Here is a 25975-nt window from a genome sequence, read left to right on the forward strand (position 1 = left end):
CCTTAGATAATCGTTTGCCAATTGTCACATTTTGCTCTAACCTGTGCTTCCAATACACATTGCAAAGAGTCAAGACATGAAATAGTTCTGGGAAACACTGAAATTCAAGATATAAATTTAAAGAAAAATTCTTTTATAAGGGTCAGTGCTACTCTCTTGCCCAAACCTGAAATTTACAACCTCATTTTAATGTGTTTGTTTGGATAAAAATGTGGTCTGCGCTAGGATGTGGTGGGATTCCCCAAATAACGCATAGGGTTTTATTTGAAGGATTAAGTTGAACTTTTAGTAAAGTAAGTGCCCTAGTTTTCATAAGCAAAAAAAGCACTAATCGTTCATGTTTCTGCAATGCTTCATGATCTAAACTGTCTGTATAGTCACTGAGAGTAGGTGTCAAATAGCACTTTTGGCTGATTCTTCAGGATCAAGTCATTTCAAATAAAGCCAATAGGTTCAATAATTATATTACAGAGTCTATATAGTATTCAGCCACAGACATTTAGAAAAGAATATTGAAAGCTGAACAGAAAAACAGGCTCTGATTTGTCCTGTGTGTGTCGTGTTGCTTTGAAAAGCTATATTTTCACTTACAACCAAGCACACACAAAACATTGTAAACTAAATGAATAAAAAACAGTAACATTTTAATAACATTTTAACACACTAAAAACATTTTAGTAACAGTTTTTCAGTGCTTTTATGAAATCTTGAAGTCCGAGGCTCTGGTAATCCATCAGAAAACAAATTCTCTTTACTGTATCTATATTTACATTGCATTGGTGTAATACAATATTAAAATACATAAAACATTCTAGTAGGCTTATTATTTTTTTTATAAGCTGTTAATATTGCTATATATATTGCAATCATTACAAGTCTCGGAATTGTTTTAGCTATTGTATTAGCTATAGTTATTGAATATGGCACTGTTAATACTTGGTTTTGGTGGACTAGATCTGCTACACTGCTGCTGCTGGAGCGCAAGCATGGACTTGCTACTGCCAATATACACAGACACACTGCAGTGAGCATGTAAGATATTCTGCTGCTGCTGCACAAATAGACATTAAATCCCCTAGCAGATTTATGCAGGTGGAGCTGGGGGAGGTGGAGGGTTTCAGAGGAATTCTGATAACGTGCTGTTGTATGAAACTATCAACATTTCTGGAGCTGTGCTGATATGAAACATTTTGGTTATGCATTTTCTGTTTGTTTGCCTGTGCTGTTTAAAGTTAGCAGCTCTAGGAAATGCTTTTCATCATCAGTATTGACCTGCAGTGCACTAACAGCAGGGACAGACCCACTTGAGTTAAGTGCCTTGATAGAGAAGGACTGTGATGTTACTCCACTGTTCTAGTGACCCCAATTTGAAATTGAACAGTGTTTGTGTTAGCAGCCCAGCCTATCTGACCACCCCAACACACTTCTTTCAGGAGTTTTTCTTTTGTTTAAATTAAAACATTCCTATAGGAATACAAACTGCTCTGCTTTGAAGGGAAAAACTATAAATGGGCAAAGGCACACTCTTGAAAGAAAAGGTTCATGGGATAATTTTATGGATTTATTAATTTTGTTTTAATTCAGTTTTAAATTTAATTACATTGTTTGAATAAACAGCTCATTAACATACTTTGAGTAGAAAAAAAAATGAAAAGCAAGCATGAAAGTATTATGCAATCATTTAAGACATTTCTCCTTATATAGAACCTTTTTTTTTTGGGCATAAAGGATTCTTTATATTGAGTCAAGGACCCTTTTTTCTAAGAGTGGTCCCTAGAGCTACAAACAATTTCAAATAATTAAACTGCAAAAAAATAGGACATTTGCATCCTCTGGTGGAGAAGTCAGGGCATACACTTTTCTCACATTTGATATTTTTAAGTTAACTGAAGCATTGTAACAGGCCACAAGGAATTACTGTATTACTGTATGTGCATTTCATAAGACGATTTTAATGTCAAAAAAGTGCAATTAATATGTCTCATCTGAGCATTGACACTGTGAGTCGCAGGAGGACAAAAGCAGCTGTAGTTTTACTCTGATGTGACCGCAGTCTCAGCGGTGCATCATCATGTCTCAACAACCAGATGGAAATGCGGATTATTTTGGCATGTGTCTTATGTAAGGCAGCAATGTTGTGTGTGTGTGTGTGTGTGTGCATTGTTCACCCATATCTGTGCATTTATGTGTGTTTGAGCTGTTTATCTGACCCTGTTTGATCCTACAGCTGGCTGGCGAAGGGAGGGGTGGCAGACATGGCCGAAGCTGAGGACGAGAGCACGAACAGCAGCCTGCAGAGGAAGAAACCGCCCTGGCTCCAATTGCACATCCCCACTGTCCCGAACCCCATGGAGGAACAGAATAACTTTCTCCAGGTGGGTATTTGATGCTAGACTTTTGCTGAAGATCAAAGAGATATTGTTTTACTTTGAAACACTTGTGTTTCCATGAAATAAAAAAGAATTCAAATATTTTACTATTCACCTGTCCTACAGCCCGTCATGCGTAATAGCTTGTACCTGCGGAGTGCCAGTGTACCCACTGAAAACATCCAGCTCAGATGCCCTCCGGTCGACCCCAATGCCTGCCGCAGACCCTCGGTCCTACGCAAACCCTCCATCTCCCAGACCATCAAGAGGTAAAATTACACATCCACAAACACTACCGTTCAAAAGTTTGGGGTCGGTAAGAATAAAAACAAAATACATTTATAGTGTTACAGAAGATTTCTATTTTAAATAAATGCTCCTCTTTAGAACTTTTTATTCATCAAATAAAAACGTATCATGGTTCCCACAAAAATCTTAAGCAGCACAACTGTTTTCACCATTGATAATAATAAGAAATGTTTTTTGAGCATCTGATCAGCACATTACAATAATTTCTGAGGGATCATGTGACACTGAAGATTGGAGTAACGATGCTGAAATACAGCATCGCCATCACAGGAATAAATTACATTTGAAAATATATTAAAATAGACTAATCAAAAAAACTAAATTGTAATAATATTTCACAATATTTTAGATCAAATACATGCAGTATAAGAGACTCCTTTCAAAAACATAAAAAAAACTTAACAACCCCAAACTTTGAACAATACTGTAAATCTAAGGTGAAGTGTAGAATTTCACTCATGGAACTAAATGAAAAAAAAAAAAAAAAAAAAAAAAAGATTTAGTTTTCAATGCTTCAACTGGTTGGACAAACTGATTGTCCTGTCCCAAACTTACGCTATCAGTTGAGCCAATGTTTTCCAAGCGCTGCAAAAGGCATAGCATTTACATTTTACTGGCTTACTTGCTTGTAGTTAAGTGTCTTGGCAGTAGGAAAAGAAATGTAACAATGAAGATATTAACTTTATGTTCTCTTGTACTTTACAATTGTCTTTGGTGTGTACCACATACTGTTTTGCATAGTTGTGTCTTTTATGATGCTGTGTTGTGTTGGCTCATTTTCTTGACAAGGTCAAGATGGCCATTAACCAATGGTGGCTAGCTAATATGCATGCAGGGATGTTAAAAGTAATTTGAAGTGTCATTTATCTAGTCAAATTCACTAAACAAACAGATACACCCATGCAAATCCACATATAATAAAATCTGCATTAGCGTAATGCTGGCTGGCACAGTAGCAAAACTGATAACAGTGTTCACAGCCTTGTTTATTTCAGTGTCATATGGGAGTTGCTCAAAACTTGTTTTAATGCCAGGTTGGCACACTGACTTTATGTGTCATTGTGTATTGCTGTTTGAAGTAGAGATTAGGAGTAAAAGTTTTTTGGCCACCGTTGTCTTATTTCAGTTCCAAGATGTTTCTGAAAAAGATGCACAACTTCTTCTAAAATATATTCTTCATTTAGTACATATACTGTCTTTAATGATTCATTAGCCTTTTGGCCTCCTGGAAAATCCATCTTGAGCTTTTAGCTGAGTTTATAGCTAGTCCAAGCTGGTCAATTGGATACTGAATTGAAAAAACATGTTTGACCACCTTAAAGTGGTATGGCCAGCTGGTCCAAGATGGTCTATTAGGATCAATGACTGTCTGAAACCAGTTAAAAAACAGCTACATGTTCCGAACCACTAGAGCTGGATTTTCCAACAAAGGCATTCTAGTCTCTTAAAAGTGAGTAGTTCACTTTAAAATGAAAATGACCCCATGATTTACTCACCCTCAAGCCATCCTAGGTGTATATGACTTTCCTCTTTCAGACGAATACAATCTGAGTTATATTAATGAACACCCTGACGCTTCCGAGCTTTATAATGGCAGTGGATTGCAACCAACAGTTCGAAGCTCAAAAAAGTGTATCCATCCATCATAAAAGTGCTCCATTAATAAAGGCCTTCTGAAGCAAAACCACGAGTTTCTGTAAGAAAAATATTCATTTTTAAAACTTTATAAAGTCAAATAACTAGCTTCCGGCCAAACGAACATACGGATTTGACTTAAGTGTAACGCGCAATTTATGCGAGTAATGTGAGGTACTGCTGATATTTACACTATGCCATGACGCACTACGTTACTTCCGATGTCATAAGTTGCACTTTAGGCATCTTTCAAACATCTTCAATGTGTGCTTCTTTTGGCACTGCACTTACTCGTGCCCGTAGCAAGACACCTGTCAAGTTTGAAATCCATCGGACTAACGGTTTGAGAGATATGCGAATAACAGACACACACACAAACAGACAGACAGACGTTCCTGTAATTTATAGATAGATAACTCCGATTGTATTCGTCTGAAAAACTACAGTTTCCAGCATGCTTTGCATTAGACTGGATAAGGAGAATAAATGTTACAATTATTGATGTTTGATGTGTTTTTTAGTGAAGGGAAATCTGTTAGTGTGTATTGCTGTTATTTTTGACATTTAAAATTCTTTCTGTTATATTTCTGGTTACATTACTACCAAGAGTAGTGCTCGTGGACACCTAAACACCTAAAACCACCTAAATCAAACACAAATTCGACAAAATATGAATTACTGCAGTCTATTTAAAAATGTTTAATTAATTTTAATGAATTATTTGTTTAAAAAAATGGGTTGATTGAATGATTCAATGACTTGATTGTTTCATTACTGGATGAATTTTTGAATCAGCAGGGTTTTTTTTAGGCGTAACAATTTAATCGTTATTTCGTTATTTGAAGCACCAAGTTACGCTATTTTGATCGCTACCGTAGACATTAGTGTTTATATCCAAAATATAAACTTTTATCTCAGTAGGTATTTCTTTGGTAATTTTAATATTTTAAACATAGAAATAACGATAATGTGTGATTGAAAATACAGTTGGTGAAGCTGTTTCATACCTAAACGTGACTGCTTTCTCAAACTGGGTCAGCGGTAGTGCAAACACATTTGAATGTTTAATAGACAGGCGAATTATTTATTAAGATCTTGTTATTGTTATTTAGGATTAAGATCGCGTGGGAGTTCGAATCGATATTGCGATCTTTTAACGATTTATTCGCAGCTCTTACATTTTTTTTTAATAATCAACTTTTCAAAATTGTATTGCTAGAAATGATTAAGTTCCTCTAACTAAATGTAGTATATTGGTTGCACATACTTTCATTAGAAGTTGCATTAATCTTTTTAGAGTAACTTGTGCTGTGACTAAGCTAAAAGGCCATTATGCATATACAGATACTAAATAAAGATTTTTTTTTTTTTTGATCTGTATTCTTTTTAAATCTCTGACTGCTCCTTAGACTCAGTAACAAGTGCTGTTTATCTTAATGGCTTGCGATGTTTTATGAATTCTTTATGTATGGATGAAGTCCTCCACTGTGAGGAGACACAGCAGTAAATCAAACTAATGTTCGTTTTGACTGCATGTGTGCATCTTTTTCAGCATCTGTTCTTGTGCTCAAATTTTGTATGACATAGAGTCTGTCCTCTTTATTAACCTCCTTTCTGCTTTTCTACTGCAATTAATATGATCCTGTCAACTTTTTAAATGCATAAATTTTTTCCCATCTCTGCTTTTCTTCTGTAACCTAACTGGTTGCTTTTCTATCTTTTCTCTTCCCCTGTTTTCTCGTCTGCCTTTCCTGATCCTCCTCACTTCATCCCCTCCAGTCCCACAGGGAAGAGGGTACACTTTGAGCAGATGAGCACCGTCCTGGTTAAAGGCCAGTGTTTATCACGTCTGGAACCCCCCAGACGTCAGTCACTGCCGCAAATCGTCCTCAGGTACCGTGGAACCAATATAGACCCTCTGAAGTCGAAATTTATTTACAGTCAGTTACATTTGAAAGTTTTTTGGGTGTAGTAGTTTCAGTGTGTAATTTCAGAATGTGTCGTTTTTCGAACGAATTATGTGGTGGGAGGCATTTTTGTTGTCTTTTAACACTCTTTCATAAAAAAACTAAAACAAATATAATCTGGTTTTCATCAGTATTTTGAAACATTCAAGACTTTTTAAATCCAGTTCGCCCACACAAAGTTTAAGATGAATCATATAAAATAGCATAGCCCCTCCGACAGCTATTTGCCGCTCCCTGATCATCCATAATACTTCATTTGGCTTTGAAAGAATGTCAGAACACACACACACACACACATGTCGGACTCCTACACTAACTTGAAAAAGAGTTCCTTTCTTCCTCTACACAAAAACAGGAGCGCATCAAAGCCTTCACATCTGTGTCTTTGGGTTTGGCTGTGTTCTAAGATAATCAACTGATAGTGTATTGACTTTTGAGTCCACCATGTGTCTACCATCAAAGGAATATCTGAGCTGTGGGAGAAGAACATGTCACGGCAGAAAGTGTTATTCACAATGCTGTAAAAATTGCTTATGTGGGCCTCTTTCGGCTATTTTCAACTCTGCCGCTGATTGTGACTCATGCTTAATTAATGTAAACCTTGTTTTGCACGGGTTTCTGGAGTGTAGGGTTGAAGTTGTGGATGTGTCATGTCTATATTATTACTGATTCATTTGGGGAAGAAATTATGAACAATTGTATTGACACCATACAGCCCTAGTTTCTACCAGTAAGAAATAAAAATACTATGACAGTTGTTAAACATAATTGTTTATTTTTTTAAATGTAACGTATTTCTGATGAAAAATCTTTATTTTCAGCATCATTACTTCAGTGTCACATGATCCTTCAGAAATCATTCTAATAAGCTGATTTGAAAAAAGTTTTGCTGCTTAATATTTTTGTGGAGCCCGTGAAACTTTCAGGTTTCTTTGATGTATTTTATTTAACGGAAAGACAATATATTATTTGTTTATTTATTTATTTAATAAATTATTTAATAAAAAAAGTTATACATGAAAAAATATTTAATTCAGGATACATATCTTAGCTTAATTTTATCTAACAAAGTGGGTCTTTATATGAAGATATATATAGCTGCCTTTATAGTTTATTAATGGGATCATCATATGTTTAGGGGTCCTCAACTTGTTTGAAAACCCCTGTTCTATAACCGAGTATAACCGTACCATATCCCCATTCAAATTCTCTGCCACTGACAAAACTGTCCACAAGTTAATTGATTGACTGTTCAAACTCATAACTGTTAAAGTCCACTGATGTGCACAGTGCCTATAGTGCATGTTGGGAATTGCATGTCAAATTAAGATAGGTGGTGAATGATCATTTCTTTCCCTCCACCGGGGTATTTGAAGGATGTCATTTGTCTTGGAAATGTGTTATCTTTACCCTTGTAGATGAGGATTTTGTGTTATTCAGGATTATTGCCTGCTCTGTGGGATATTGTATTATTGCTTGAGGCATGTGTAATTGTATGTGTGAGTGCATGGTCATGATTGAATTGTGCAAACTGAGTCTAGTCCCAGTTCTCACACTTCCCTCATGTTTCGACACGTCCCCTACCCTCTCTCTCTCTTCTCTCTGTCTCTCTCTTTTAGTCAGATGAGCTGGTATTTTACTGGATGTTTACACACACTCCTCAAACACTATCTGAGTAGGCGGCAAGAGTAAAGTGGAGTTGCTGCCGGGATACATGTGAATCACTGCTGTATGGTCTCAGACACATTAAGGATCTGTTTAAGTGTTTAAGCGAGTCTTGATCCTTTGGATTGAAGCAGATTTTCTGCTTGAACTCTGACATCAAGGAAATGTCTTATTTGCTTCTATGACTTCATGTGATGTAGAGGGTAGAAGGAATGAAAAGCCAATATTTCACTCAGTGTGAAGGCTTCTATTCCTCCTCTACCTCAGACATGACCTTCCTTGCCTCCTGGGATGAGTTAGACAGGTAGGTCAGTGGAGTGTTTTTTATGTTGCACCGTGTCTTTATGATTGAGGAACTTCTAATTGTGGATTTTTGTATTAAATATTTGTGCTTTTGGATATTTTCGGAATTTCCAAGGCATTTTTTTTTTAAACAAACTTCCAGCCAACTTTTATAAATTGAAAATTTAATTTAATTTAACCTTTTTTTTTGAAGAGTGTTTTTTAGTATCAAAGCAGGTCTTCTTTATTATGGTTGTTAGTTTGGTTTATTATGGTCTGGTTTGGTTTATAGATCATCTCCATGTGTTCGGTTTTAATCACACAGCTCTCTGGAATACTTGATTCTGATTGGCCAACAGCTGTAGGTATATTTGGAAATTTTCATAGGTTTAAGTTTCCCACATAGTTTGCTAGTTTTAATGGAATAAAGATTGTGTTCATTTTGTTAATGAATTAATAAAAATAAACAAAAAAGAATAAATCTCAGTAAATTGTAAGATTTCTCTAAAAACAATGTGCAATTACTTATTTCATTTTGCATCTGAAGTAAATTAATCTTGTTTAGGAATGTTTATTTTTAGTTGAAAACAGGGAAAAAAAATTGTTTTGTGTGTAATGGATTTATGATTTATTTCATCACCATATTGAGTGTTTATAGTAGAGGAGTTTGTTCAGTTTTTGTCTTATATTTCATGGCTGATTTGAAATGTTCTTTTTCAAATCATTCCTCCAAAAAGAGGGGGACAATACGGCGGTGACTCCCCCTCTGCTGCCTTAAAAGGCCTCCCCTCAGCTGGCCTTCCTTGTAATGATGCACAGCCGACTCTGTTATTACTATGTGGCCTTTACTCTAAACACTGCTGATGTCCTAACTTTACTACCAGCATTTGCACACACTTCAAACACTTAAAAAAAACCTTACAGGCTCTGTCCTAGCTTGTGTTTCAGAGTGGTACACACTAATGTGTTTGGTCTTGTTTGCCAGTAAAGTATCTAAACATGCTTAAAATAAGACACATTTACTTGAGAATCAAAATTGCATGAGATATTAATAGATTATTATTTCTTGAATTAAATTTATTTCTTAACACATTGGTGAAAAGTTGGTCTTAAGCATAAATACATTTAGTGAGAGAAAAATAAACTTAATGCAAGGTTTATTATCTGAAAACAAATATTATTTAACACATCACAAGTGAGTTTATTGTGTTGGTTAGGAAATTTCAGAGAGTTATAGCAATCTAGCACTGAAAGCGTATGATCCCACCCTCCCTTCAGAGCGTCTCCAAAGCCACGGCTCCTTCAAATCACATGAATGCACACAGCAGAGTCTGCAAAGCGTCATAAGACCAGAGACGGTGTTAAATTACCTCATGTCTCAAGCACATAACATTACAATAATGAACGTAAAAAACGTACAGAGCTCTTTCTTGGATCAGATTCATTTTAGTGTTGCCAGAGAAACGAATAAATACAAGTCTGAGGATGTGAACAGAGCCCCGGGTATAGAACATCACTCCGTTGCCATCTTATAGGTTGCCATCTTGTAATTACGGTTAGAACATGGTGTGAACGCAGCATAAGCTTGTTGTTTTGGTTTAGGAGGAACTGTAAAAGGCGGCTTCTGTTTGTTTGTGGCGCTCTGTGACTATCTGTCTTCAACTCTGCATAGCCTTATGAAACACGCTGATGATGTGTGATGTCTGCGCAAAGGTATGGAAATACATATGTTGACAGGCAGGTAGCAGGAGAAAAAAAAATCCATCAGTATTAGATATTTATGAGTGCTTACAAATCATTCACTCAGAAAGAGTTAATGCGCTCAGTCGGAATCGACCATGGATGTTTTGGATGTCTCGGTTAGTTAGTGTGTTGTTTTGGCTCTTCGCTCAGATTGCCCAAGTGGATTTTATTATGTTTTTCCATTCTCTCTTGAGGGCTTATTAGTTTGTACGCTTGGTGTGGTAAAACTGCTGTATTATTACTATAAAAAATAATGATGTGACTGCAGAGGCACAGCAGACTGGTTTGGGGTCAGCAATGATGTGGATGCCACCCAGAAATGGCAGCGGAAAAGCCTGCGCCACTGCACCCAGCGCTACGGCAAACTGAAGCCTCAGGTGATACGCGAAATGGACCTGCCCAGCCAAGACAATCTGTCCATGACCAGTACCGAGACCCCTCCTCCTCTATACGTACCACCCGCACAGCACGGCATGCAGAGGGTAAGCGGGACGCATACAGTACATGCATACAGATCCCTTTAACGGTACAATCCAAATTGCTTTAACTGTTCTAGGGAAACCACTGTTTCTATAAACATGGGACTTCAATAAACAATTTACCATTAGCATTTACTATAGCTGATGCACACTATTAAGAGCTGATGGTTTGTGATACAGTCACACAGGGTTATCATGACTCACTGTTTAGGTTTGTTGTTGTCGGTCTCTGCAGATCGTAGACCCGCTGGCTCGGGGTCGAGCGTTCCGTAACGTAGAGGAAGTGGACGGCCTCAGTATACCTCAGACCCCCATCACCCCCTGCGCAGCTTCCCTGTGCTCCTTCACCAGCTCCCGCTCTGGCTTCAACCGACCTCCCCGCAGACGGAAGCGCGAGTCTGTCGCCAAGATGGGCTTCAGAGCAGCTGCTGCTCTGGTGAAGGTAAGGCCAGATAGAGAGACTACAATGTTAAGCAAGTTACATTAGCACTGCAGATGATTTATAACAGTGATTCCAACCAGGGGCCCTCAATAAACTTCCTTAGAATTGATTAAATGAATTTAAATTTTGACTTAAAATTATAATTTTTTTATTATTGAATATATATATATATATATAGTATGTATGTATAAAAAAAAAATCTTCAATAATTATAAAAAAATAATTTACTAATGTAATTAAATTAAAATCCTAAACAAAAAAAATCTAATGATTTTTTTTTCCTTCTCAGTACCTATTTGTTCTTATTTTATTAATCATCTGGAATTACTAAAATAATTGCGGTTATCTATAATATCTTCGATTATTATATTTGACAATGGAGGGCCTTCAAGTTGACAAAAATTGAGAACCACTGATTTATACCATTGTAGATGGGCTATTTTAGTTGCATAGAACTGAATAGCCCCAAAAAGTGATTTCATTCCCCAGATTTCCTGTGAAGTCATGCTCTGGTTTTATTACCATCCTCCGGACATGAACAAAACAAGTTCCCAGACAGGAACAAACAACAGGATAAAGCGGCAGACTCATTTCTGACAATTGCTAGAAAAAAATAAAATCACCTTTTGATTTGAGTCAATAATCATTCCTTAAATTTCGGAAATCTCCTTTGAGCATGAGTGCCCCAAATGTCAAAGTGACGTGAATGCAGTTGGAACAAGGCAAGGGCCGTCCCATAAACCCAGCCGTAGTGATTATCATAGATTACTTCAGAGGCTCACTTTGACGTCCTTGTAAAGATTGTAATAAACAAATATTACCCTCCCCCCGATAATCTGTTATGTAAAAGTTTATCTCTGGCTTGACTTGTTGGCCCGGGATTTGGCCCAGTTCCATTTAGTGCCTGAGCCCAGATGACCAGGCTAAAGGCCTGGGAACAACGCTAACAGATGGCTATGATAATTCCACTGGAATGTTCAGCTGTTGGTCTGATAGAATATTCTGGAGCAGGTTGAGGTAATCTCTTGCTTGGCCTCAGAAACACAGCACAGCTGCATTGGAAAGGGCATTAGATCTCACCCATTGTTTGTGATGTATAATATGTATATCTAGATCTTATGTACCCTTGTGTTCGTACATGAATAAAGTAGTAGTAAAAATGATGTTGTTGATGAAGATGACTCTGGTTTTAGGGGCGCTCTCTGCGGGAAGGGACCGTTCGGCGAATGCAGAGGCGCAGTTTTGCTGCAGCCAGTTTCCTAGATGAGGACACTGTGGATTTCCCAGATGAACTGGACACCTCCTTCTTTGCCAAGGTGAAACTGACGACAAAACCTGGCGTTTACAGCCCAGACCCCCTCAATGCTGCCACCTAGTGTTGGAATATGTAAAGACCATTGAGGTGAAATATATAAATGCACCACTAGCATCAACTGAACAGCTAATATTAGTTTACCTAAATACTGCCTGACTTCCATTGGTCGACAAACAGATATTCCCGCCCCAAACTTACACTGATAAAGGAGGTGTTACTGTGTCTAGGTGGTTTGAGATATTCAAACAAACTTTTCAATGTTATTGAAAGGGTCACAGAGTCACAGTCAGCGATGTCCTGTCAGTCTATAAATGGGTTGCAGTTGCCTCTGCACATTAAGAGGGATTAGTATTATTTATATATTAATATAGTATTTACTCATATTTAATATTATCTTTTATTTTTATATTTTCAGTTTTCATTTACGTTTACGTTTTGTCATTTTGTTGTGTTTTTGTCATTTTTATTAGTTTTGGGGGTTTTTTTGCATTTCTATTTATCTTAATTTAATTTTCTTTCAGTTTTTATAGTAATTTAAGTAATTCAATTTTTAACCTAAGTTAGCTACCAAGGCAACATTTCACATTTTTGTTTAAAATTATTTGTAATAGTTTTAGTTAACAATAACAACACTGGCTTGAATAGGGAAAATAGCTGGGAAATATAAAAAAAAGTAAAAAAAAAAAGTAAAAAAAAACACATCTGAGAAAACAAAAGACAAGTCATCCAAGAAATTAAACATCAATAATGTTTTTTGTACACCTAAATGTGTCTGATGTGGCCATTTGTTCCTTTAGGATGGGTTTACACATGAAGAGCTGTCCACATACGCAGACGAGGTGTTTGAGTCGCTTTCTGAAGCTGCCATTAAAGAAACTGATGCCAGTAGAGCTGGAGATGAGAGGGACTTGACGGGCAGTGCCCTAGAGAAGACCGAACTGGAGCGGAGCCATCTTATGCTGTGAGTTACACGTGCACTTGACAAATATTTTTGAGTTTGTAACATTATTCTGATGCTCTTAAATCTCTTACAAACACACCTTAATGACTGTAAGGCCGATTATGAATGTAATTTGATACTTATGACTGATCATGCTAAAACACGCCGAGTCAGAGACAGTTGCGTTCAGTCTGTGTTCACAGTCGGTGTTTAAAATCTGCTCCAGTCATTGGAAACGGTCTGAAAGTGTGTTCAGTTCAGTCTTATTTCAGCTAGTCGTTAAGTGTGTCCCCGGCTTAAAGGGATAGTTCACCCAAAAATGAAAATTAGCCCATGATTTACTCACCCTCAAGTCATCCTAGGTGTATATGACATTCTAATACAATCGGAGTTATATAAAAAATGTCCTGGCTCTCCCAAGCTTGATATTTTTCTTATACAAACTCATCGCTTTCGCTTCAGAAGGTCTTTATTAACCCCCCAGAGCTGTGTGGAGCACTTTTATGATGGATAGATGCACTTACATTTACATTTACATTTATTCATTTAGCTGACGCTTTTATCCAAGGCGACTTACAATTTTTTTATATATGTCAGAGGTCGCACGCCTCTGGAGCAACTAGGGGTTAAGTGTCTTGCTCAGGGACACATTGGTGTCTCACAGTGGATTCGAACCCGGGTCTCTCACACCAAAGGCATGTGTCTTATCCACTGCGCCACTACCACCCCGTTGAAGTCCACTTTTATGGACTTCAACAGTGTTGGGCAAGCTACTTGGAAAATGTAGTGAGCTAAGCTAGCAGTTACTCTACATTAAATGAAGCTTCACTACACTGAAGCTACCACCCTGGAAAATGTAGCAAGCTAAGCTACAGGAACATGGCAAAAGTAGTTCACTACATCTAAGCTTTTTTTTTTTTTTACATTTTTATATTGAACCAACTTCATTCCAAATCAATGCTATCTCAGTGATCAATAAAACTGTAAGTTCAACAGATAGGCAAGCATAATTGTTCAGTTCAATTGTTTATTCAACAACTGTTCCAAACCAATTTGGCAACAAAAACAAACAAACAAAAAACGTGATCCACATAATAACAAAACCAGGTGTCGAGAGTGTGCGTGTATTCATCTGTATGTGTACGTATCCATATGCACAACATGTTTGCCTCAAGGTTATTTTCGTAAACGAAAACTGAAACTAAGACTAAAACTATTGGTAAAAAAACATTTTCGTAAACTGAAATAAAATAGAAATTTCAACATTAATGAAAAACTCAAACTAAACGAAACTAACAACAGTTACTGAAAAAATAACTGAAACAAAATAATAATTCGCAAAAATAAATAATCGTTTTCGTAATTAGTAAGCTCTCCTAAATAAGCCTACCGGAAAATCACTTTTTTCCACTGTGCTACTTTATTTTTCAATGTATGACCGTTGCGCTTGAGTCTCGCGTCTTCTGCAGCATCACGTGCATGACACGACGCTCTAAAAACGCGGCACTCAAGTTAAAATAAGTTCAACTTTTAAAAGACACGTATCGAGACCTTGCGCTTTTCCCCCACTGTGCCTCTCTTTTTCCCCACTGTGCCTCTCTTTTCCCCCACTGTGCCTCTCTTTTTCCCCACTGTGCCTCTCTTTTTCCCCACTGTGCCTCTCTTTTTCCCCACTGAAAAACTATTTTTTCAGTGTTTCAAAGCAAAACCGACTGTGTGAACCAGCCCTAAGAAGCAGAGAGGCCCAAATCTATTTCCACCTCATGCAAATACAGCTGTACCTTAATTCCAGGTATAAGATAACCATCTCATGTGAAACTAGCCTAAACAAGATAGGCCTATACCACACATATTAGACAAGATAGCTTACCACACTGAGCAGAAAACGGAAAAAACAAATAGCATGTCTATAGCCCAGAAATAGACGTATATTTGTCAGAGTGGAAGTATATTAAATGTCTGGTCTGAAGAGAACATTTTAATATGTGTATAACTATGATTATATGATTTTAAACGATGCAATAGACAGAAAGCATAAATGGATCAATACAAGAATAATGTTTGAAAGGATTAATAATTGAAATAACCTTAAAGAATAATCATAATAATCATACGCATATCTTTTTCTTATACACCACGTTTAACAAGATTTCATTTTTAATATTATTATATAATTTTTACCTTTTAGTTGCATTTGTTTGGTTCTTTGTTCATCCTCAAACAATTATTTAATTGTTATTATTGAAAGGTTTTCACAAGAGTTAAATGTAAACTGCAAACATTAAACTTTGCTGAAATTAAATGTCTTTAACTGGAAATGTTCTGTTAACTCTGCTAAACTATAATTACTAAAACTGAAACTGAAACTAAATATATAAAAACTAAATAGAAATGTGTTCACAAAATAAAAACTAAACTAAAACTAACAAAACCATTAATGAAACTAACTAAAACTAAACTGAAATTTATAGGAAATTTGAAAATGATATTAAAATAAAAACTAATATAGAATAACTATAATAAAAATAAAAAACTATAATAACCTTGGTATGCACAATTTAGACTTGGGCATATTTGCAGGACTAACTGTAAGTTCATTTATAACTCAACTCAGCTCAAACCGCAGTAGCAAAATAATTAAGACCTGCTCCAAACAGTACCAACATGGCAAAATTACCACTAGATTCTGGCCAAGGCCCCTCTTTTGCAGGATGTGTTATTGAACCCATCGTCAATACTACGGCAAATGTACAAATAAATAAATAAAACATCTAGGTGAACATCAGATTATGTGGTCATGTTTGATACCAGCCAATCAGAAAGATTATAGAGATGCACCGATTACAATTTTCTAGGCCAATTCCGATTTTTCATTGAGTTTGACCCGCCGATACAGATTAACAGGGGCCCTTGGCGAAGTGGGGGCCCCACAAAGATATATTGATAGCCTATATATTGATATAGATGGCGGTGTTGTGAGGGGCCCACCTCTTGGTTCTGTGACCGGGGCCCAACATTTGGTGCTACGCCCCTGCCCAAACTGATTAATAAAAAGTAGTTTAAATGGGAATATTTTCTATAAATATTTTTGAATCTTTCTGATTTCTGACATAGCCTACTCTAGTTCTTGTTAAAACACACTATACATGCAAATGATGCGCATTTTAGGTACTTTTAGTGTGAAATCATATTTATTTTGTCCATGAAAAGTGTGCTTTCACTTTAATTGAGCGTGAGCTCAATGGTGAATGAAAAATCGACTCGGCGCCGAAACCCTCAGCTTCACTACTGCTCAGCTCACGCGCTGCTCCTGCTCGTTCCGTGTGCACGTGTGATGCTGATGTTGCGCGATGTTAATCATGCGCCGCCCGAGTTGAGCTTGTGCTTCAGAAAATGTAGCTTCAGCTTGTGTGGACGCTACCGCACTACTTGATCAACAAAAGAGCTTCGCTACTGAAAAGCTATTTGATTCAGAAAACAGCGACGCTACCACCACGCTATTGAGAAATGTAGTTAAGCTAGTAACGTCACTATTTGTAGCGACGCTACTGCCCAACACTGGACTTCAAAACAGAAACGGCCATTCACTGCCATTATAAAGCTTGGAAGAGCCAAGACATTTTTTATATAACTCCGATTGTATTCGTCTGAAAGAAGAATGTCATATACACCTAGGATGGCTTGAGGGTGAGTAAATCATGGGGTAATTTTCATTTTTGGGTGAACTATCCCTTTAAGTGGACTATTCTCTGTCTGTACTATAGAAAAGCTCATTTCTATGTCTCTCCATGTCTCTCAGGCCTCTCGAGAGAGGCTGGCGTAAGGGAAAAGATGGTGCTCTGGTTCAGCCTAAAGTGCGCTTACGGCAGGAAGTGGTTAGTGTGAGCGGTCAGCGGCGTGGACAGCGCATTGCTGTGCCTGTTAAGAAACTCTTTGCCAAGGAGAAGCGTCCTTACGGGCTCGGCATGGTGGGCAGACTGACCAACCGCACCTACCGCAAACGCATTGACAGCTATGTGAAGAAACAGATTGAAGACATGAATGACCACAGGTATTTAACAGCATTGTGTGTGGGTGCTTGGTGTTGACTATTGAGATTGCATGATGGTCTCTGGATAGATTTACGATAACTGCACGTTATGATTCATAGGTGTCTGTACTGGGTGATGAATTTAGTTATTTTATCCCACAGGCCTTTCTTCACTTACTGGATCACATTTGTCCATTTGCTGATTACCATCTTGGCAGTTTCTATCTATGGCATTGCACCTGTGGGCTTTTCACAACATGAGACAGTTGATTCTGTAAGTAAAATGTGTTTTCGGTTTTGTTGCATTGTGCTTATTTATTATGGTGTGTAACAGGTTGCCATCTGTTGTAGGTCTTGCGAAACAAAGGGGTTTATGAAAATGTCAAATTCATGCAGCAAGAAAACTTCTGGATTGGACCAGACTCGGTAAATATATTTACAAAATGTATTTGCCTTAAAGTTTGTGTAAATTGTAATTGTGCTGCTATGTCTGTATTTATAAAACAAAATAATCTTACCACCTTGGGACCTGAAAAACAAAAAAAAATGTCCTTAAAGAGACGCCTTTAGCCCTTTTGTAGGTTACCAATATTCCTTTTATGTTGTTTGAGGTTTAAAGTGCATGTGTAATATTATTATAAAATCATGTTTTTTTATATTATTTTAAAATACTTACATTTATTATAAAATGCCTAAAATTGTCTTATATCAGTGTTGTTATTAGTAACTATAAGTAATACTGACAAAAATAAATGGTAATACTTTACAATAAGGTCACATTTGTTAACATTGGTTAATCTAATATTAACTAACATTTAGCAATATACTTTTATACAACATTTAATAATCTGTGTCAATGTTAATTAATAAAAATGCAGATCTTCATTGTTTATTTTAATTCACAGTGCATGAACTAATGTTGACAAATACAACTTTTAATTAAAAAAATGTAAATGCTGTAGAATTATTGTTAATTGTTATTTCATGTTAACTAATGTAGTTAATTTGAACAAATGAAACCTTGTGTAACGCTAGATAGAAATATTGGTAACACTCTACAATAAGGTAATTTGTCAACATTAGTAAATGCATTCATTAACAAATAGCAATACATTTGTTGCATTATTTATTTGTATAAAAATACAACAGATGTTGGTTCAGGTCTGTTAAATAATATTAACAGATACAACTTTTGAATTTAATAATGTATAAGTAAATGTTTTAGTAAATTAGTGTATTGGTAAGTTTATGAATGCTTCACAAGTATTTTTCATTGATAGTAACTAATGTTGTTAACCAATGTTAACAAAATGAACATTATTGTAAAGTGTCATCGAAATATTTAAATAAATAAATAAAAATGACAAAAGTACATAAAATACTAAAGCTAAATACATAAATGAACACTAAAAAATATGAATAATAACAGATCAATAAAAATAGTAATAAATACTATAACAGTATATAAAAACAATACTAAAATAATTTGATTTTCGTTTGAGTTTAGCGCGTTACCAATACGCTCTTGCCTAATCTGCAGTTGTTCTCCCCGTCCTGCAGGAGGCGCTGATTCACCTCGGTGCTAAGTTCTCCCCCTGCATGCGTCAGGATGAAGAGGTGCACCAGCTCATCCAGGAGAAGAAGGACAGCGAGCGGCACTCGGCGTGCTGCGTCCGTAATGACCAATCAGGCTGCTTGCAGACCTCTCAGGAGGAGTGCTCGGTCAGTTCCCGTTTGACCTCGCATGTCTACATTAATGTGTGCACTCGACCTATTTTTACACAAATGTCCCTGTAATATTCGCAGAGTACACTGGCATTATGGGTAAAGTGGCCTCAGCACCCAAGTGCTCCATATCTAGAGGGGAAAGTGCGTCAGTATGGCTCTGTGTGCCATCAAGACCCCAGGTACAATTCAAACCCTTTTAACACTTTTACCCATTTTACCCTGCGGCCTGAATAATCTTATTTCACACATTTGTGATGTTAGGATTTGTCTGGAGCCTGCCTCGGTCACTCCTCACGAGTGGCCTGATGACATCACCAAGTGGCCGGTGAGTGACGGTTTCTTAACAGATGACTAATATGAATTATTGCTTCAGTTTAATACTGTTATACACCATTTTTCTCTCTCTCAGATATGCACCAGGTACAGCACAGGGAACCACACTAACCTGCCACACATTGACTGTGTCATCACTGGCAGACCCTGCTGCATCGGAACCAAAGGAAGGTGAGGAGAACCTGCACACACACCATTAGATATTAAGTGATTCAAATGAACTAACAAAGACTGATAGCAGTGACAAATATGAATCCATTTCATTCTTTTAAGAGCCTTTAAAAAAAATGCAGCACTTCATTGGTAAACATCTACTGTAAATAGGGCAGTCCAGCATTTAAAATATTTAAATCGATTAATTACATGATGTGCCGATTAATTTATCTACTTTATCGCACATCAAATTTGGCTGAGAAATTACCCCCAATAGATCATTTAAAGTCATTGTGTTAAATGAGAAAAGCATCTGGTAGACATTACAGAAAGTATCTTTAGAAATAAATATTTTATTTGATTCAACATAACATTTACTACACAAAACTTTAAGGCTTCAGTGGCCATGATTTCTTTTTCAGAAGCTGCCTCTGAATTGATATTTAGATACAGTATATTTACAGACCAAAACAGTTTGGTTGCCAACATTCTTCAAAATGTCTTCTTTTATGTTCCGCAAAGGAAAGAAAGTCATACAGGTTTGAAACGACATGAAGAAGAAATGTAAATAAACAAAATTTTCTTTTTTTGGGCAAACAATCCCCAATATATGAAATACATTTTTTATTGAGATGATACTCTAAATAAGAAACTAAAACTACCAGTAGGTGGCGGTACATTTTTACAAAATATATAATAATGTTCTAGTGTTTGGATGTTTTAATACAAAAATCGTACATATTGTACCTTTAAGTCGAGTTAATTTGTCAACAATTTGGCTTTCCATATTGTATGGTTTTGTTTTTTGTTTCGTTGTATGTATTATTACAGAGTGACTGTATAATGCAATATATTTTTATTATCCTATTATTATTATAAGTTTATTTTATGAGCTTTTAACAATGTGCAAAGGAATCATCACAATATTTTGTACTGGGTTACAAACAAACTAATATCTCCAAAATAAAGAACTAACACAACTTAGAATTGGCATTTCAGCTCAGCCATGTTCCATTTGGAATTATAAATATATATAGACTAGATTGGTGGCTACAACTAAAAAAGTCAAATGAAATTCTGATAGCTTGCAATGTAAATCAGTGAGATTTTATAACAGTATAGCAAAATACATAAAATGCATATAAATATCAATTGCCACTCCACATCTCCCTATAATGTCTTAGTAAGATGATATTTAAATGCTTTAGTTTTATGATCAAGGCTCTTTAGTTTTTACTGTGGGTGGCAAAATATATAATGCAATACAATACAATGATGATTGAGAAATGTTCAAATAAACGTTCTCAAAAGCCTGTTATATCATTTACCATGATTTTTCAAAGAAATGTTGTATGGATAAGTCAATCTAAGTGTATATCTTGAAATATTACTAACAATATAAAAGTTATTCTTTCTTTTTACTCTATAAAAATAAATCTAGATTTCACAGCAAAAAGACACGTGTACCACAAGCTAAAAGGCCTTTTACTGTCTAAAAAAGTATAAACTATCAATCAGACAACAGAAGGCATGTAGTAGATTAGATTATAACAGGTTTTTAGCATATCATTCATCATGTTGATAATTTAGAGGCCTTAGAGATTTGCAAATCAAATATGATACAGTAGGCTTTATAGGGTTAATAACCCTCTCATCTAATGTTAATCAGACAAAATTTGACCCCTTGAGTTGTGACACACTCTATGAATGCTAGATTCATGAAAAATCGAAAGGCCTCATCTAGCTTGTGATGGTGTTATGAACTGGAAAATAAACCTTCAGTGTTGAAATAGGAAGGAAATCAAGCTCTGGATTAGCAGATGATTTAGGTTTTAAGATAATGAAAACATGATCAAAATTCAAATAAAAGTTTCCAAACGTTTGACTGGTAGTTCATCTCATGTTGTCCTTTAGCAGGTCAAATTTAAAATAGTGTCAATTGTGATCTGCACAGGTGTGAGATTACTTCAAGAGAGTACTGTAACTTCATGAAGGGATACTTCCATGAGGAGGCCACGTTGTGTTCCCAGGTCAGTGGACATTTCTTCTTGCTGACATATAAGTTTAGATCTCATACATTCTGTTGATGTATCTAGAGCAGTACAGTAGTGCAATACGCAGTTTTATAAATTGCCAGCAGGGGGTGTAAAGAGCCACATCTGTGCAAGTGCCTATAATTAAAGTGTACAGATATTTAGCTATAAACTGTAATTTGTGTAATTATGGATAAAACTGATTATCCGCTCTCAGGTGCATTGTATGGATGATGTGTGTGGCCTCCTGCCTTTCCTGAACCCAGAGATCCCAGACCAGTTCTATCGGCTCTGGCTCTCTCTCTTCTTGCATGCTGGGTGAGTAGGAAGTGTGATCCGTTGCAGGGGGCCCATTGTGAATTTCGCAATAAATGAAATGCAGTGTCAGATTACTTATCCTTCCTGACTGCTCTTTCTTGACAAAGGTAAAGCCTTGTTTGATTGATCGTGAAAGTCTCTTCCTCTCTGCAGGATCCTGCACTGCCTGGTGTCTGTGTGCTTCCAGATGACCATTCTGAGGGATTTGGAGAAGCTAGCGGGCTGGCTGAGAATCTCCATCATCTATATCCTCAGTGGGATTACAGGAAACCTCGCCAGTGCCATCTTCCTACCGTACAGAGCAGAGGTACAGCCTCATGAGTCTGGATCAGGCGTCTTAAAAACCACACATTCAGTAATGAGAGAATTTAATAAACCCTCAAATGGTAATGGTTAAATCCAACCTAAAAATCAATCTCACTTTTTGTATTGGCCTTTAATATTATCCTGTAGTTATTGTATTGTTATACAGCATTATACAGTACGGATATTTACATGGTTAGACTTTTATTTTTCAAATAAATGTTATTATTTTAAACTTTCTATTCATTAAAGAATCCTGATGCATCATGGTTTCAACAAATACTGTAGCACAACTGTTTTCAACATAGATAATAAGAAAGCACCAAATCCGCATATTAACTTACTTTATTTCGATGGTCCACTTTAGACATTCTAATTTCTAACTATAAGGAACTTTGCAACTACATGTCAACTAACTCTCATTAGAATATTAGTAAACTGTAGTATAGGCCTACTGTTAGAAGACTTGTTAGTAGAAATATTTGACATGTAGTTGCTTAGTCAGTAGAATGTCTGCTGGGGAAGCATCAAAATAAAGTGTTAGCTGATATTAAGTAGACAGTCTACTAGTACTCTAATGATAGTTGACATGTAGTTGCAACTTGCAAAGTTACTTATAGGTAGTAGAATGTCTAAAGTTGACCGTCAAAATAAGTGTTACCGCATATTAGAATGATTTCTGAAGGATTATGTGACACTGAAGACTGGAGTAATGCCGCCGAAAATTCAGCTTTCAAAAACGCTGACAAAATCTAACTGACCCCAAACTATTTTTTCCCCCCATGGCTTATGCAACCTAGATGATGAAAACTTCCATCAGTCAAAAAGTTACATGCATGTCCATTCTAAAAATGTCATAATGATGAGTGTGTATTGCATTTGATGAATTACTTCTCGGCTGTTAGTAATGTATGTTCTATAAGTAGCCAGTGTGTAGTATGTAAATAATCTACCAAGTTAGAATTGACATGTGATCTAGTTGTCACTGGGATTTAACGGATAGAACCGTGTCCATCTGATGTGCCGTTTGCAGAAGTATGTTCACTTTTAGGAATACAGCATAAACGAACATAATACTCAGTTGAAACAGCTTTTCACATATTATATAGCACCTAAATAGGCATTTTCACCTGGTTATTGCCAACCATGTTAGATTTATATCCCTGGTTTAGTTGCACCAGTGCAGGAACTCGTTCAAGCCATAGTAACCCCTTCTCTGTCTTTCCAATGCCAGGTGGGTCCGGCTGGCTCTCAGTTTGGCATCTTGGCCTGTCTGTTTGTGGAGCTGTTCCAGAGCTGGCAGATCTTGGCACGGCCATGGAGGGCCTTCATCAAACTCTCATGCATAGTGCTGTTCCTCTTCGCCTTCGGCTTGCTGCCCTGGATAGATAATTTCGCCCACATCTGCGGCTTCTTCTCAGGCTTCTTCCTTTCCTTCGCCTTCCTGCCATACATCAGCTTCGGCCGCATGGACATGTACCGCAAACGTTTGCAGATCCTAGTGGCACTTACTCTTTTCCTGGGCATCTTCTCCGGTTTCGTCGTTCTCTTCTATGTTTACCCCGTCAAGTGCGAGTGGTGTGAGCTTCTCACCTGCATCCCGCTGACAGACAAGTTTTGTAATAAATACGACCTCAATGCTCACCTCCACTGAGGCCTTGCAGAAGAAGGGCTGCAATGGAGGGCAGTTGGTCGCCAACTCCAGCTTTTCTGCAGGCCTGGACTGATTTCATTCTTTTTATATAACATCCTTTATAAAGAAGGTTTTATTGTTTTTAATTTCTCCGGCTCAGAGAAGAGCCCGCCCCAGGAGGGAAGAATATTAGTTACGCCAATAGTGCCTTTTCACACAGTACCAGCTACTGCCATATCTGAGTCCTGTTAGACCTGTAATGCTGTAGTGCTACTGCAGTGGTAATATTCGGTAGTGTTTTAGCTACCTGATCACATGTAACACAAAATACAATGTGAAGAAATCACTTAGTCTGCCTTCGTTTTTTTCTGGTCATTTTTTCTGCTTAAAATAACGGTTCTGTTCTAGCGAGCTGCCTACGTAGTCAACATTTTTATTTGCATAGGGACAATACAAAAAACATTTAATTTAAAAAGTAAAAAAAAAATTATGCTAATTTGCATCTCAAGTAGTTCGCATAGGCGCCGCACCCAATCCAACGTCTGTTCCAAATAGGAAGCAGCATAATTATGCTGTCTTCTAGGGGAGGATCACATGTGCCCTTTGTGGGGAAACCAGTCCCATAATGCATTAAAGCAAGCTAATTTCTATACTAATATTCATTTGATACTAAAAAGTATCAACAAAAAGAGTTAAAGCTATTTAAAAATATATAGAGATGAACAAAAGTGACAGTGAAGAAGACATTTACAATGTTAAAAAAGATATTTAACTTTCTATTTATCAAGAATTCTGAATTTTCTTTTTCAGTTTCCACAAAAATACTAAGCATAACTGTTTCCAACATTGATAATAATAAGAAATGTTTCTTGAGCACTAAATCAACATATTAGAATGGTTTCTGAAGGATCATGTGATACTGAAGACTGGAGTAATGATGGTGAAAGTTCAGCTTTGCCATCACAGTAATAAATTACTTTTTACTGAATTTTTTTATCAAATAAATGCAGCGTTGGTGAAGATAAAATACTTCTTTAAAATACATAAAAAAAGACATACCGACCCAAACTTCTTAATGTTAGTAGGCTATATAGTTACTGATCAGAATTATTGAGAACCATATCAAATATGGCTGTAAAAATAAATCTACATTGTTTATCCTTTTGATCTTTCATTCAAAACATTCGCAAAAATGTAACCTTTCACTGAAGTAAAAGAATTGAAAGTGGGGGTAAATCACAATATGAGATAAAAGTTTTTCTTCAAAACACGTTGACCACAATTATTGGCACCCAAATAATTTTTTAGGAGTAAAATATCATATTTATATTTTTGGCACACCAGGGTGACTAGGAACATGAAATTGTCTAGCTATTTCACAGGAGTATAAATGAGGAAACACAAATTCCCTTAATCATCCATCACAATAAGTAAAACCAAAGAATATAGTTCTGATGTGCAGCAAAATTTTGTTGAGCATCACAAAATAGAAAGTGGCTGTAAGAAAATTCCAATTTCCACCATCAGGGCAAAAATTAAGATGTTCCAGAGTTTGAGTGGCCAAAGACTCTTCAAGGATCACAGATGGAGAATTGCAGAGATTAGTTGAGTCTTGAGGTCAGAAAACCTTATAATAAATCAAACAACCCCTACATCACCACATGTTGTTTGGGAGGGTTTCAAGAAATTCCTCCTAGCTCATCCAAAAACAAACTCAGTTGCCAGATACGACTGGAACATCAAATGGGATGAGGTTCTATGGTCAGATGAAACAAAAAAAAAATAGCTTGGCAGCAAACCCACCAGATGGATTTAGTGCAAACAGGGATAAAAAAAAAAAGTACCCCATGCCCACGGTTAAATATACCACTGGATCTTTAATGTTGTGGGCCTATTTTTTTGCTGGAGATCCTGGACATCTTGTTCAGATATACACAGTATCATGGATTCTAGCAAATACCAACAGATAAAAAATCTAAACCGAAGGCCTCTGCTAGAAATCTTATAATGGGCCATGGTTGGATCTTCCATCAGGACAACGATCCAAAACCAACACAAAAATGTACCACTGTGTGAAGCTTCACAGAAATCACAAAATTAAGCTTCTGCCATGGCCATCCCAGTCCCCAGACCTGAACCCTATAGAAAATAAGGGGGGTGAACTGAAGAGAAGAAGCGCCAACATGGATCTGGGAATCTGAAGGATCTGGAGAGATTCTGTATGAAGGAATGGTCTCTGATCTCAAGTCAGGTGTTCTCCAAACTCATCAGGCATTATAGGAGAAAACGCTCTGTTAT

General features: G+C 36.7%; 1 protein-coding gene across 3 annotated transcripts in view; it reads left to right on the forward strand.

The window, feature by feature from the left end:
- Positions 1-24023, forward strand: part of rhbdf1b (rhomboid 5 homolog 1b) — a 40192-nt gene extending 16169 nt beyond the window's left edge. The window contains exons 2-19 of one of the 3 annotated variants that reach the window (XM_082152717.1): positions 2228-2375; positions 2496-2638; positions 6093-6206; positions 10239-10452; positions 10685-10891; positions 12085-12207; positions 13004-13167; positions 16946-17197; positions 17339-17450; positions 17528-17602; positions 18737-18898; positions 18983-19083; positions 19166-19229; positions 19314-19408; positions 21345-21420; positions 21641-21741; positions 21895-22048; positions 23279-24023. In XM_082152717.1, coding sequence (XP_082008843.1) covers positions 2256-2375; positions 2496-2638; positions 6093-6206; positions 10239-10452; positions 10685-10891; positions 12085-12207; positions 13004-13167; positions 16946-17197; positions 17339-17450; positions 17528-17602; positions 18737-18898; positions 18983-19083; positions 19166-19229; positions 19314-19408; positions 21345-21420; positions 21641-21741; positions 21895-22048; positions 23279-23698 — 2697 coding nt within the window. In that variant the 5' untranslated portion in view covers positions 2228-2255 and the 3' untranslated portion in view covers positions 23699-24023. Of the gene's footprint in view, positions 1-2227; positions 2376-2495; positions 2639-6092; positions 6207-6289; positions 8250-10238; positions 10453-10684; positions 10892-12084; positions 12208-13003; positions 13168-16945; positions 17198-17338; positions 17451-17527; positions 17603-18736; positions 18899-18982; positions 19084-19165; positions 19230-19313; positions 19409-21344; positions 21421-21640; positions 21742-21894; positions 22049-23278 lie in introns of those variants that run through there. The other 2 variants (XM_082152715.1, XM_082152716.1) reach the window with 2 other exon arrangements.
- Positions 24024-25975: the final 1952 nt, after the last annotated feature.

This window comes from Leuciscus leuciscus (genome assembly GCF_965113295.1).
Source record: "Leuciscus leuciscus genome assembly, chromosome: 21".
NCBI lineage: Eukaryota > Metazoa > Chordata > Actinopteri > Cypriniformes > Leuciscidae > Leuciscus > Leuciscus leuciscus.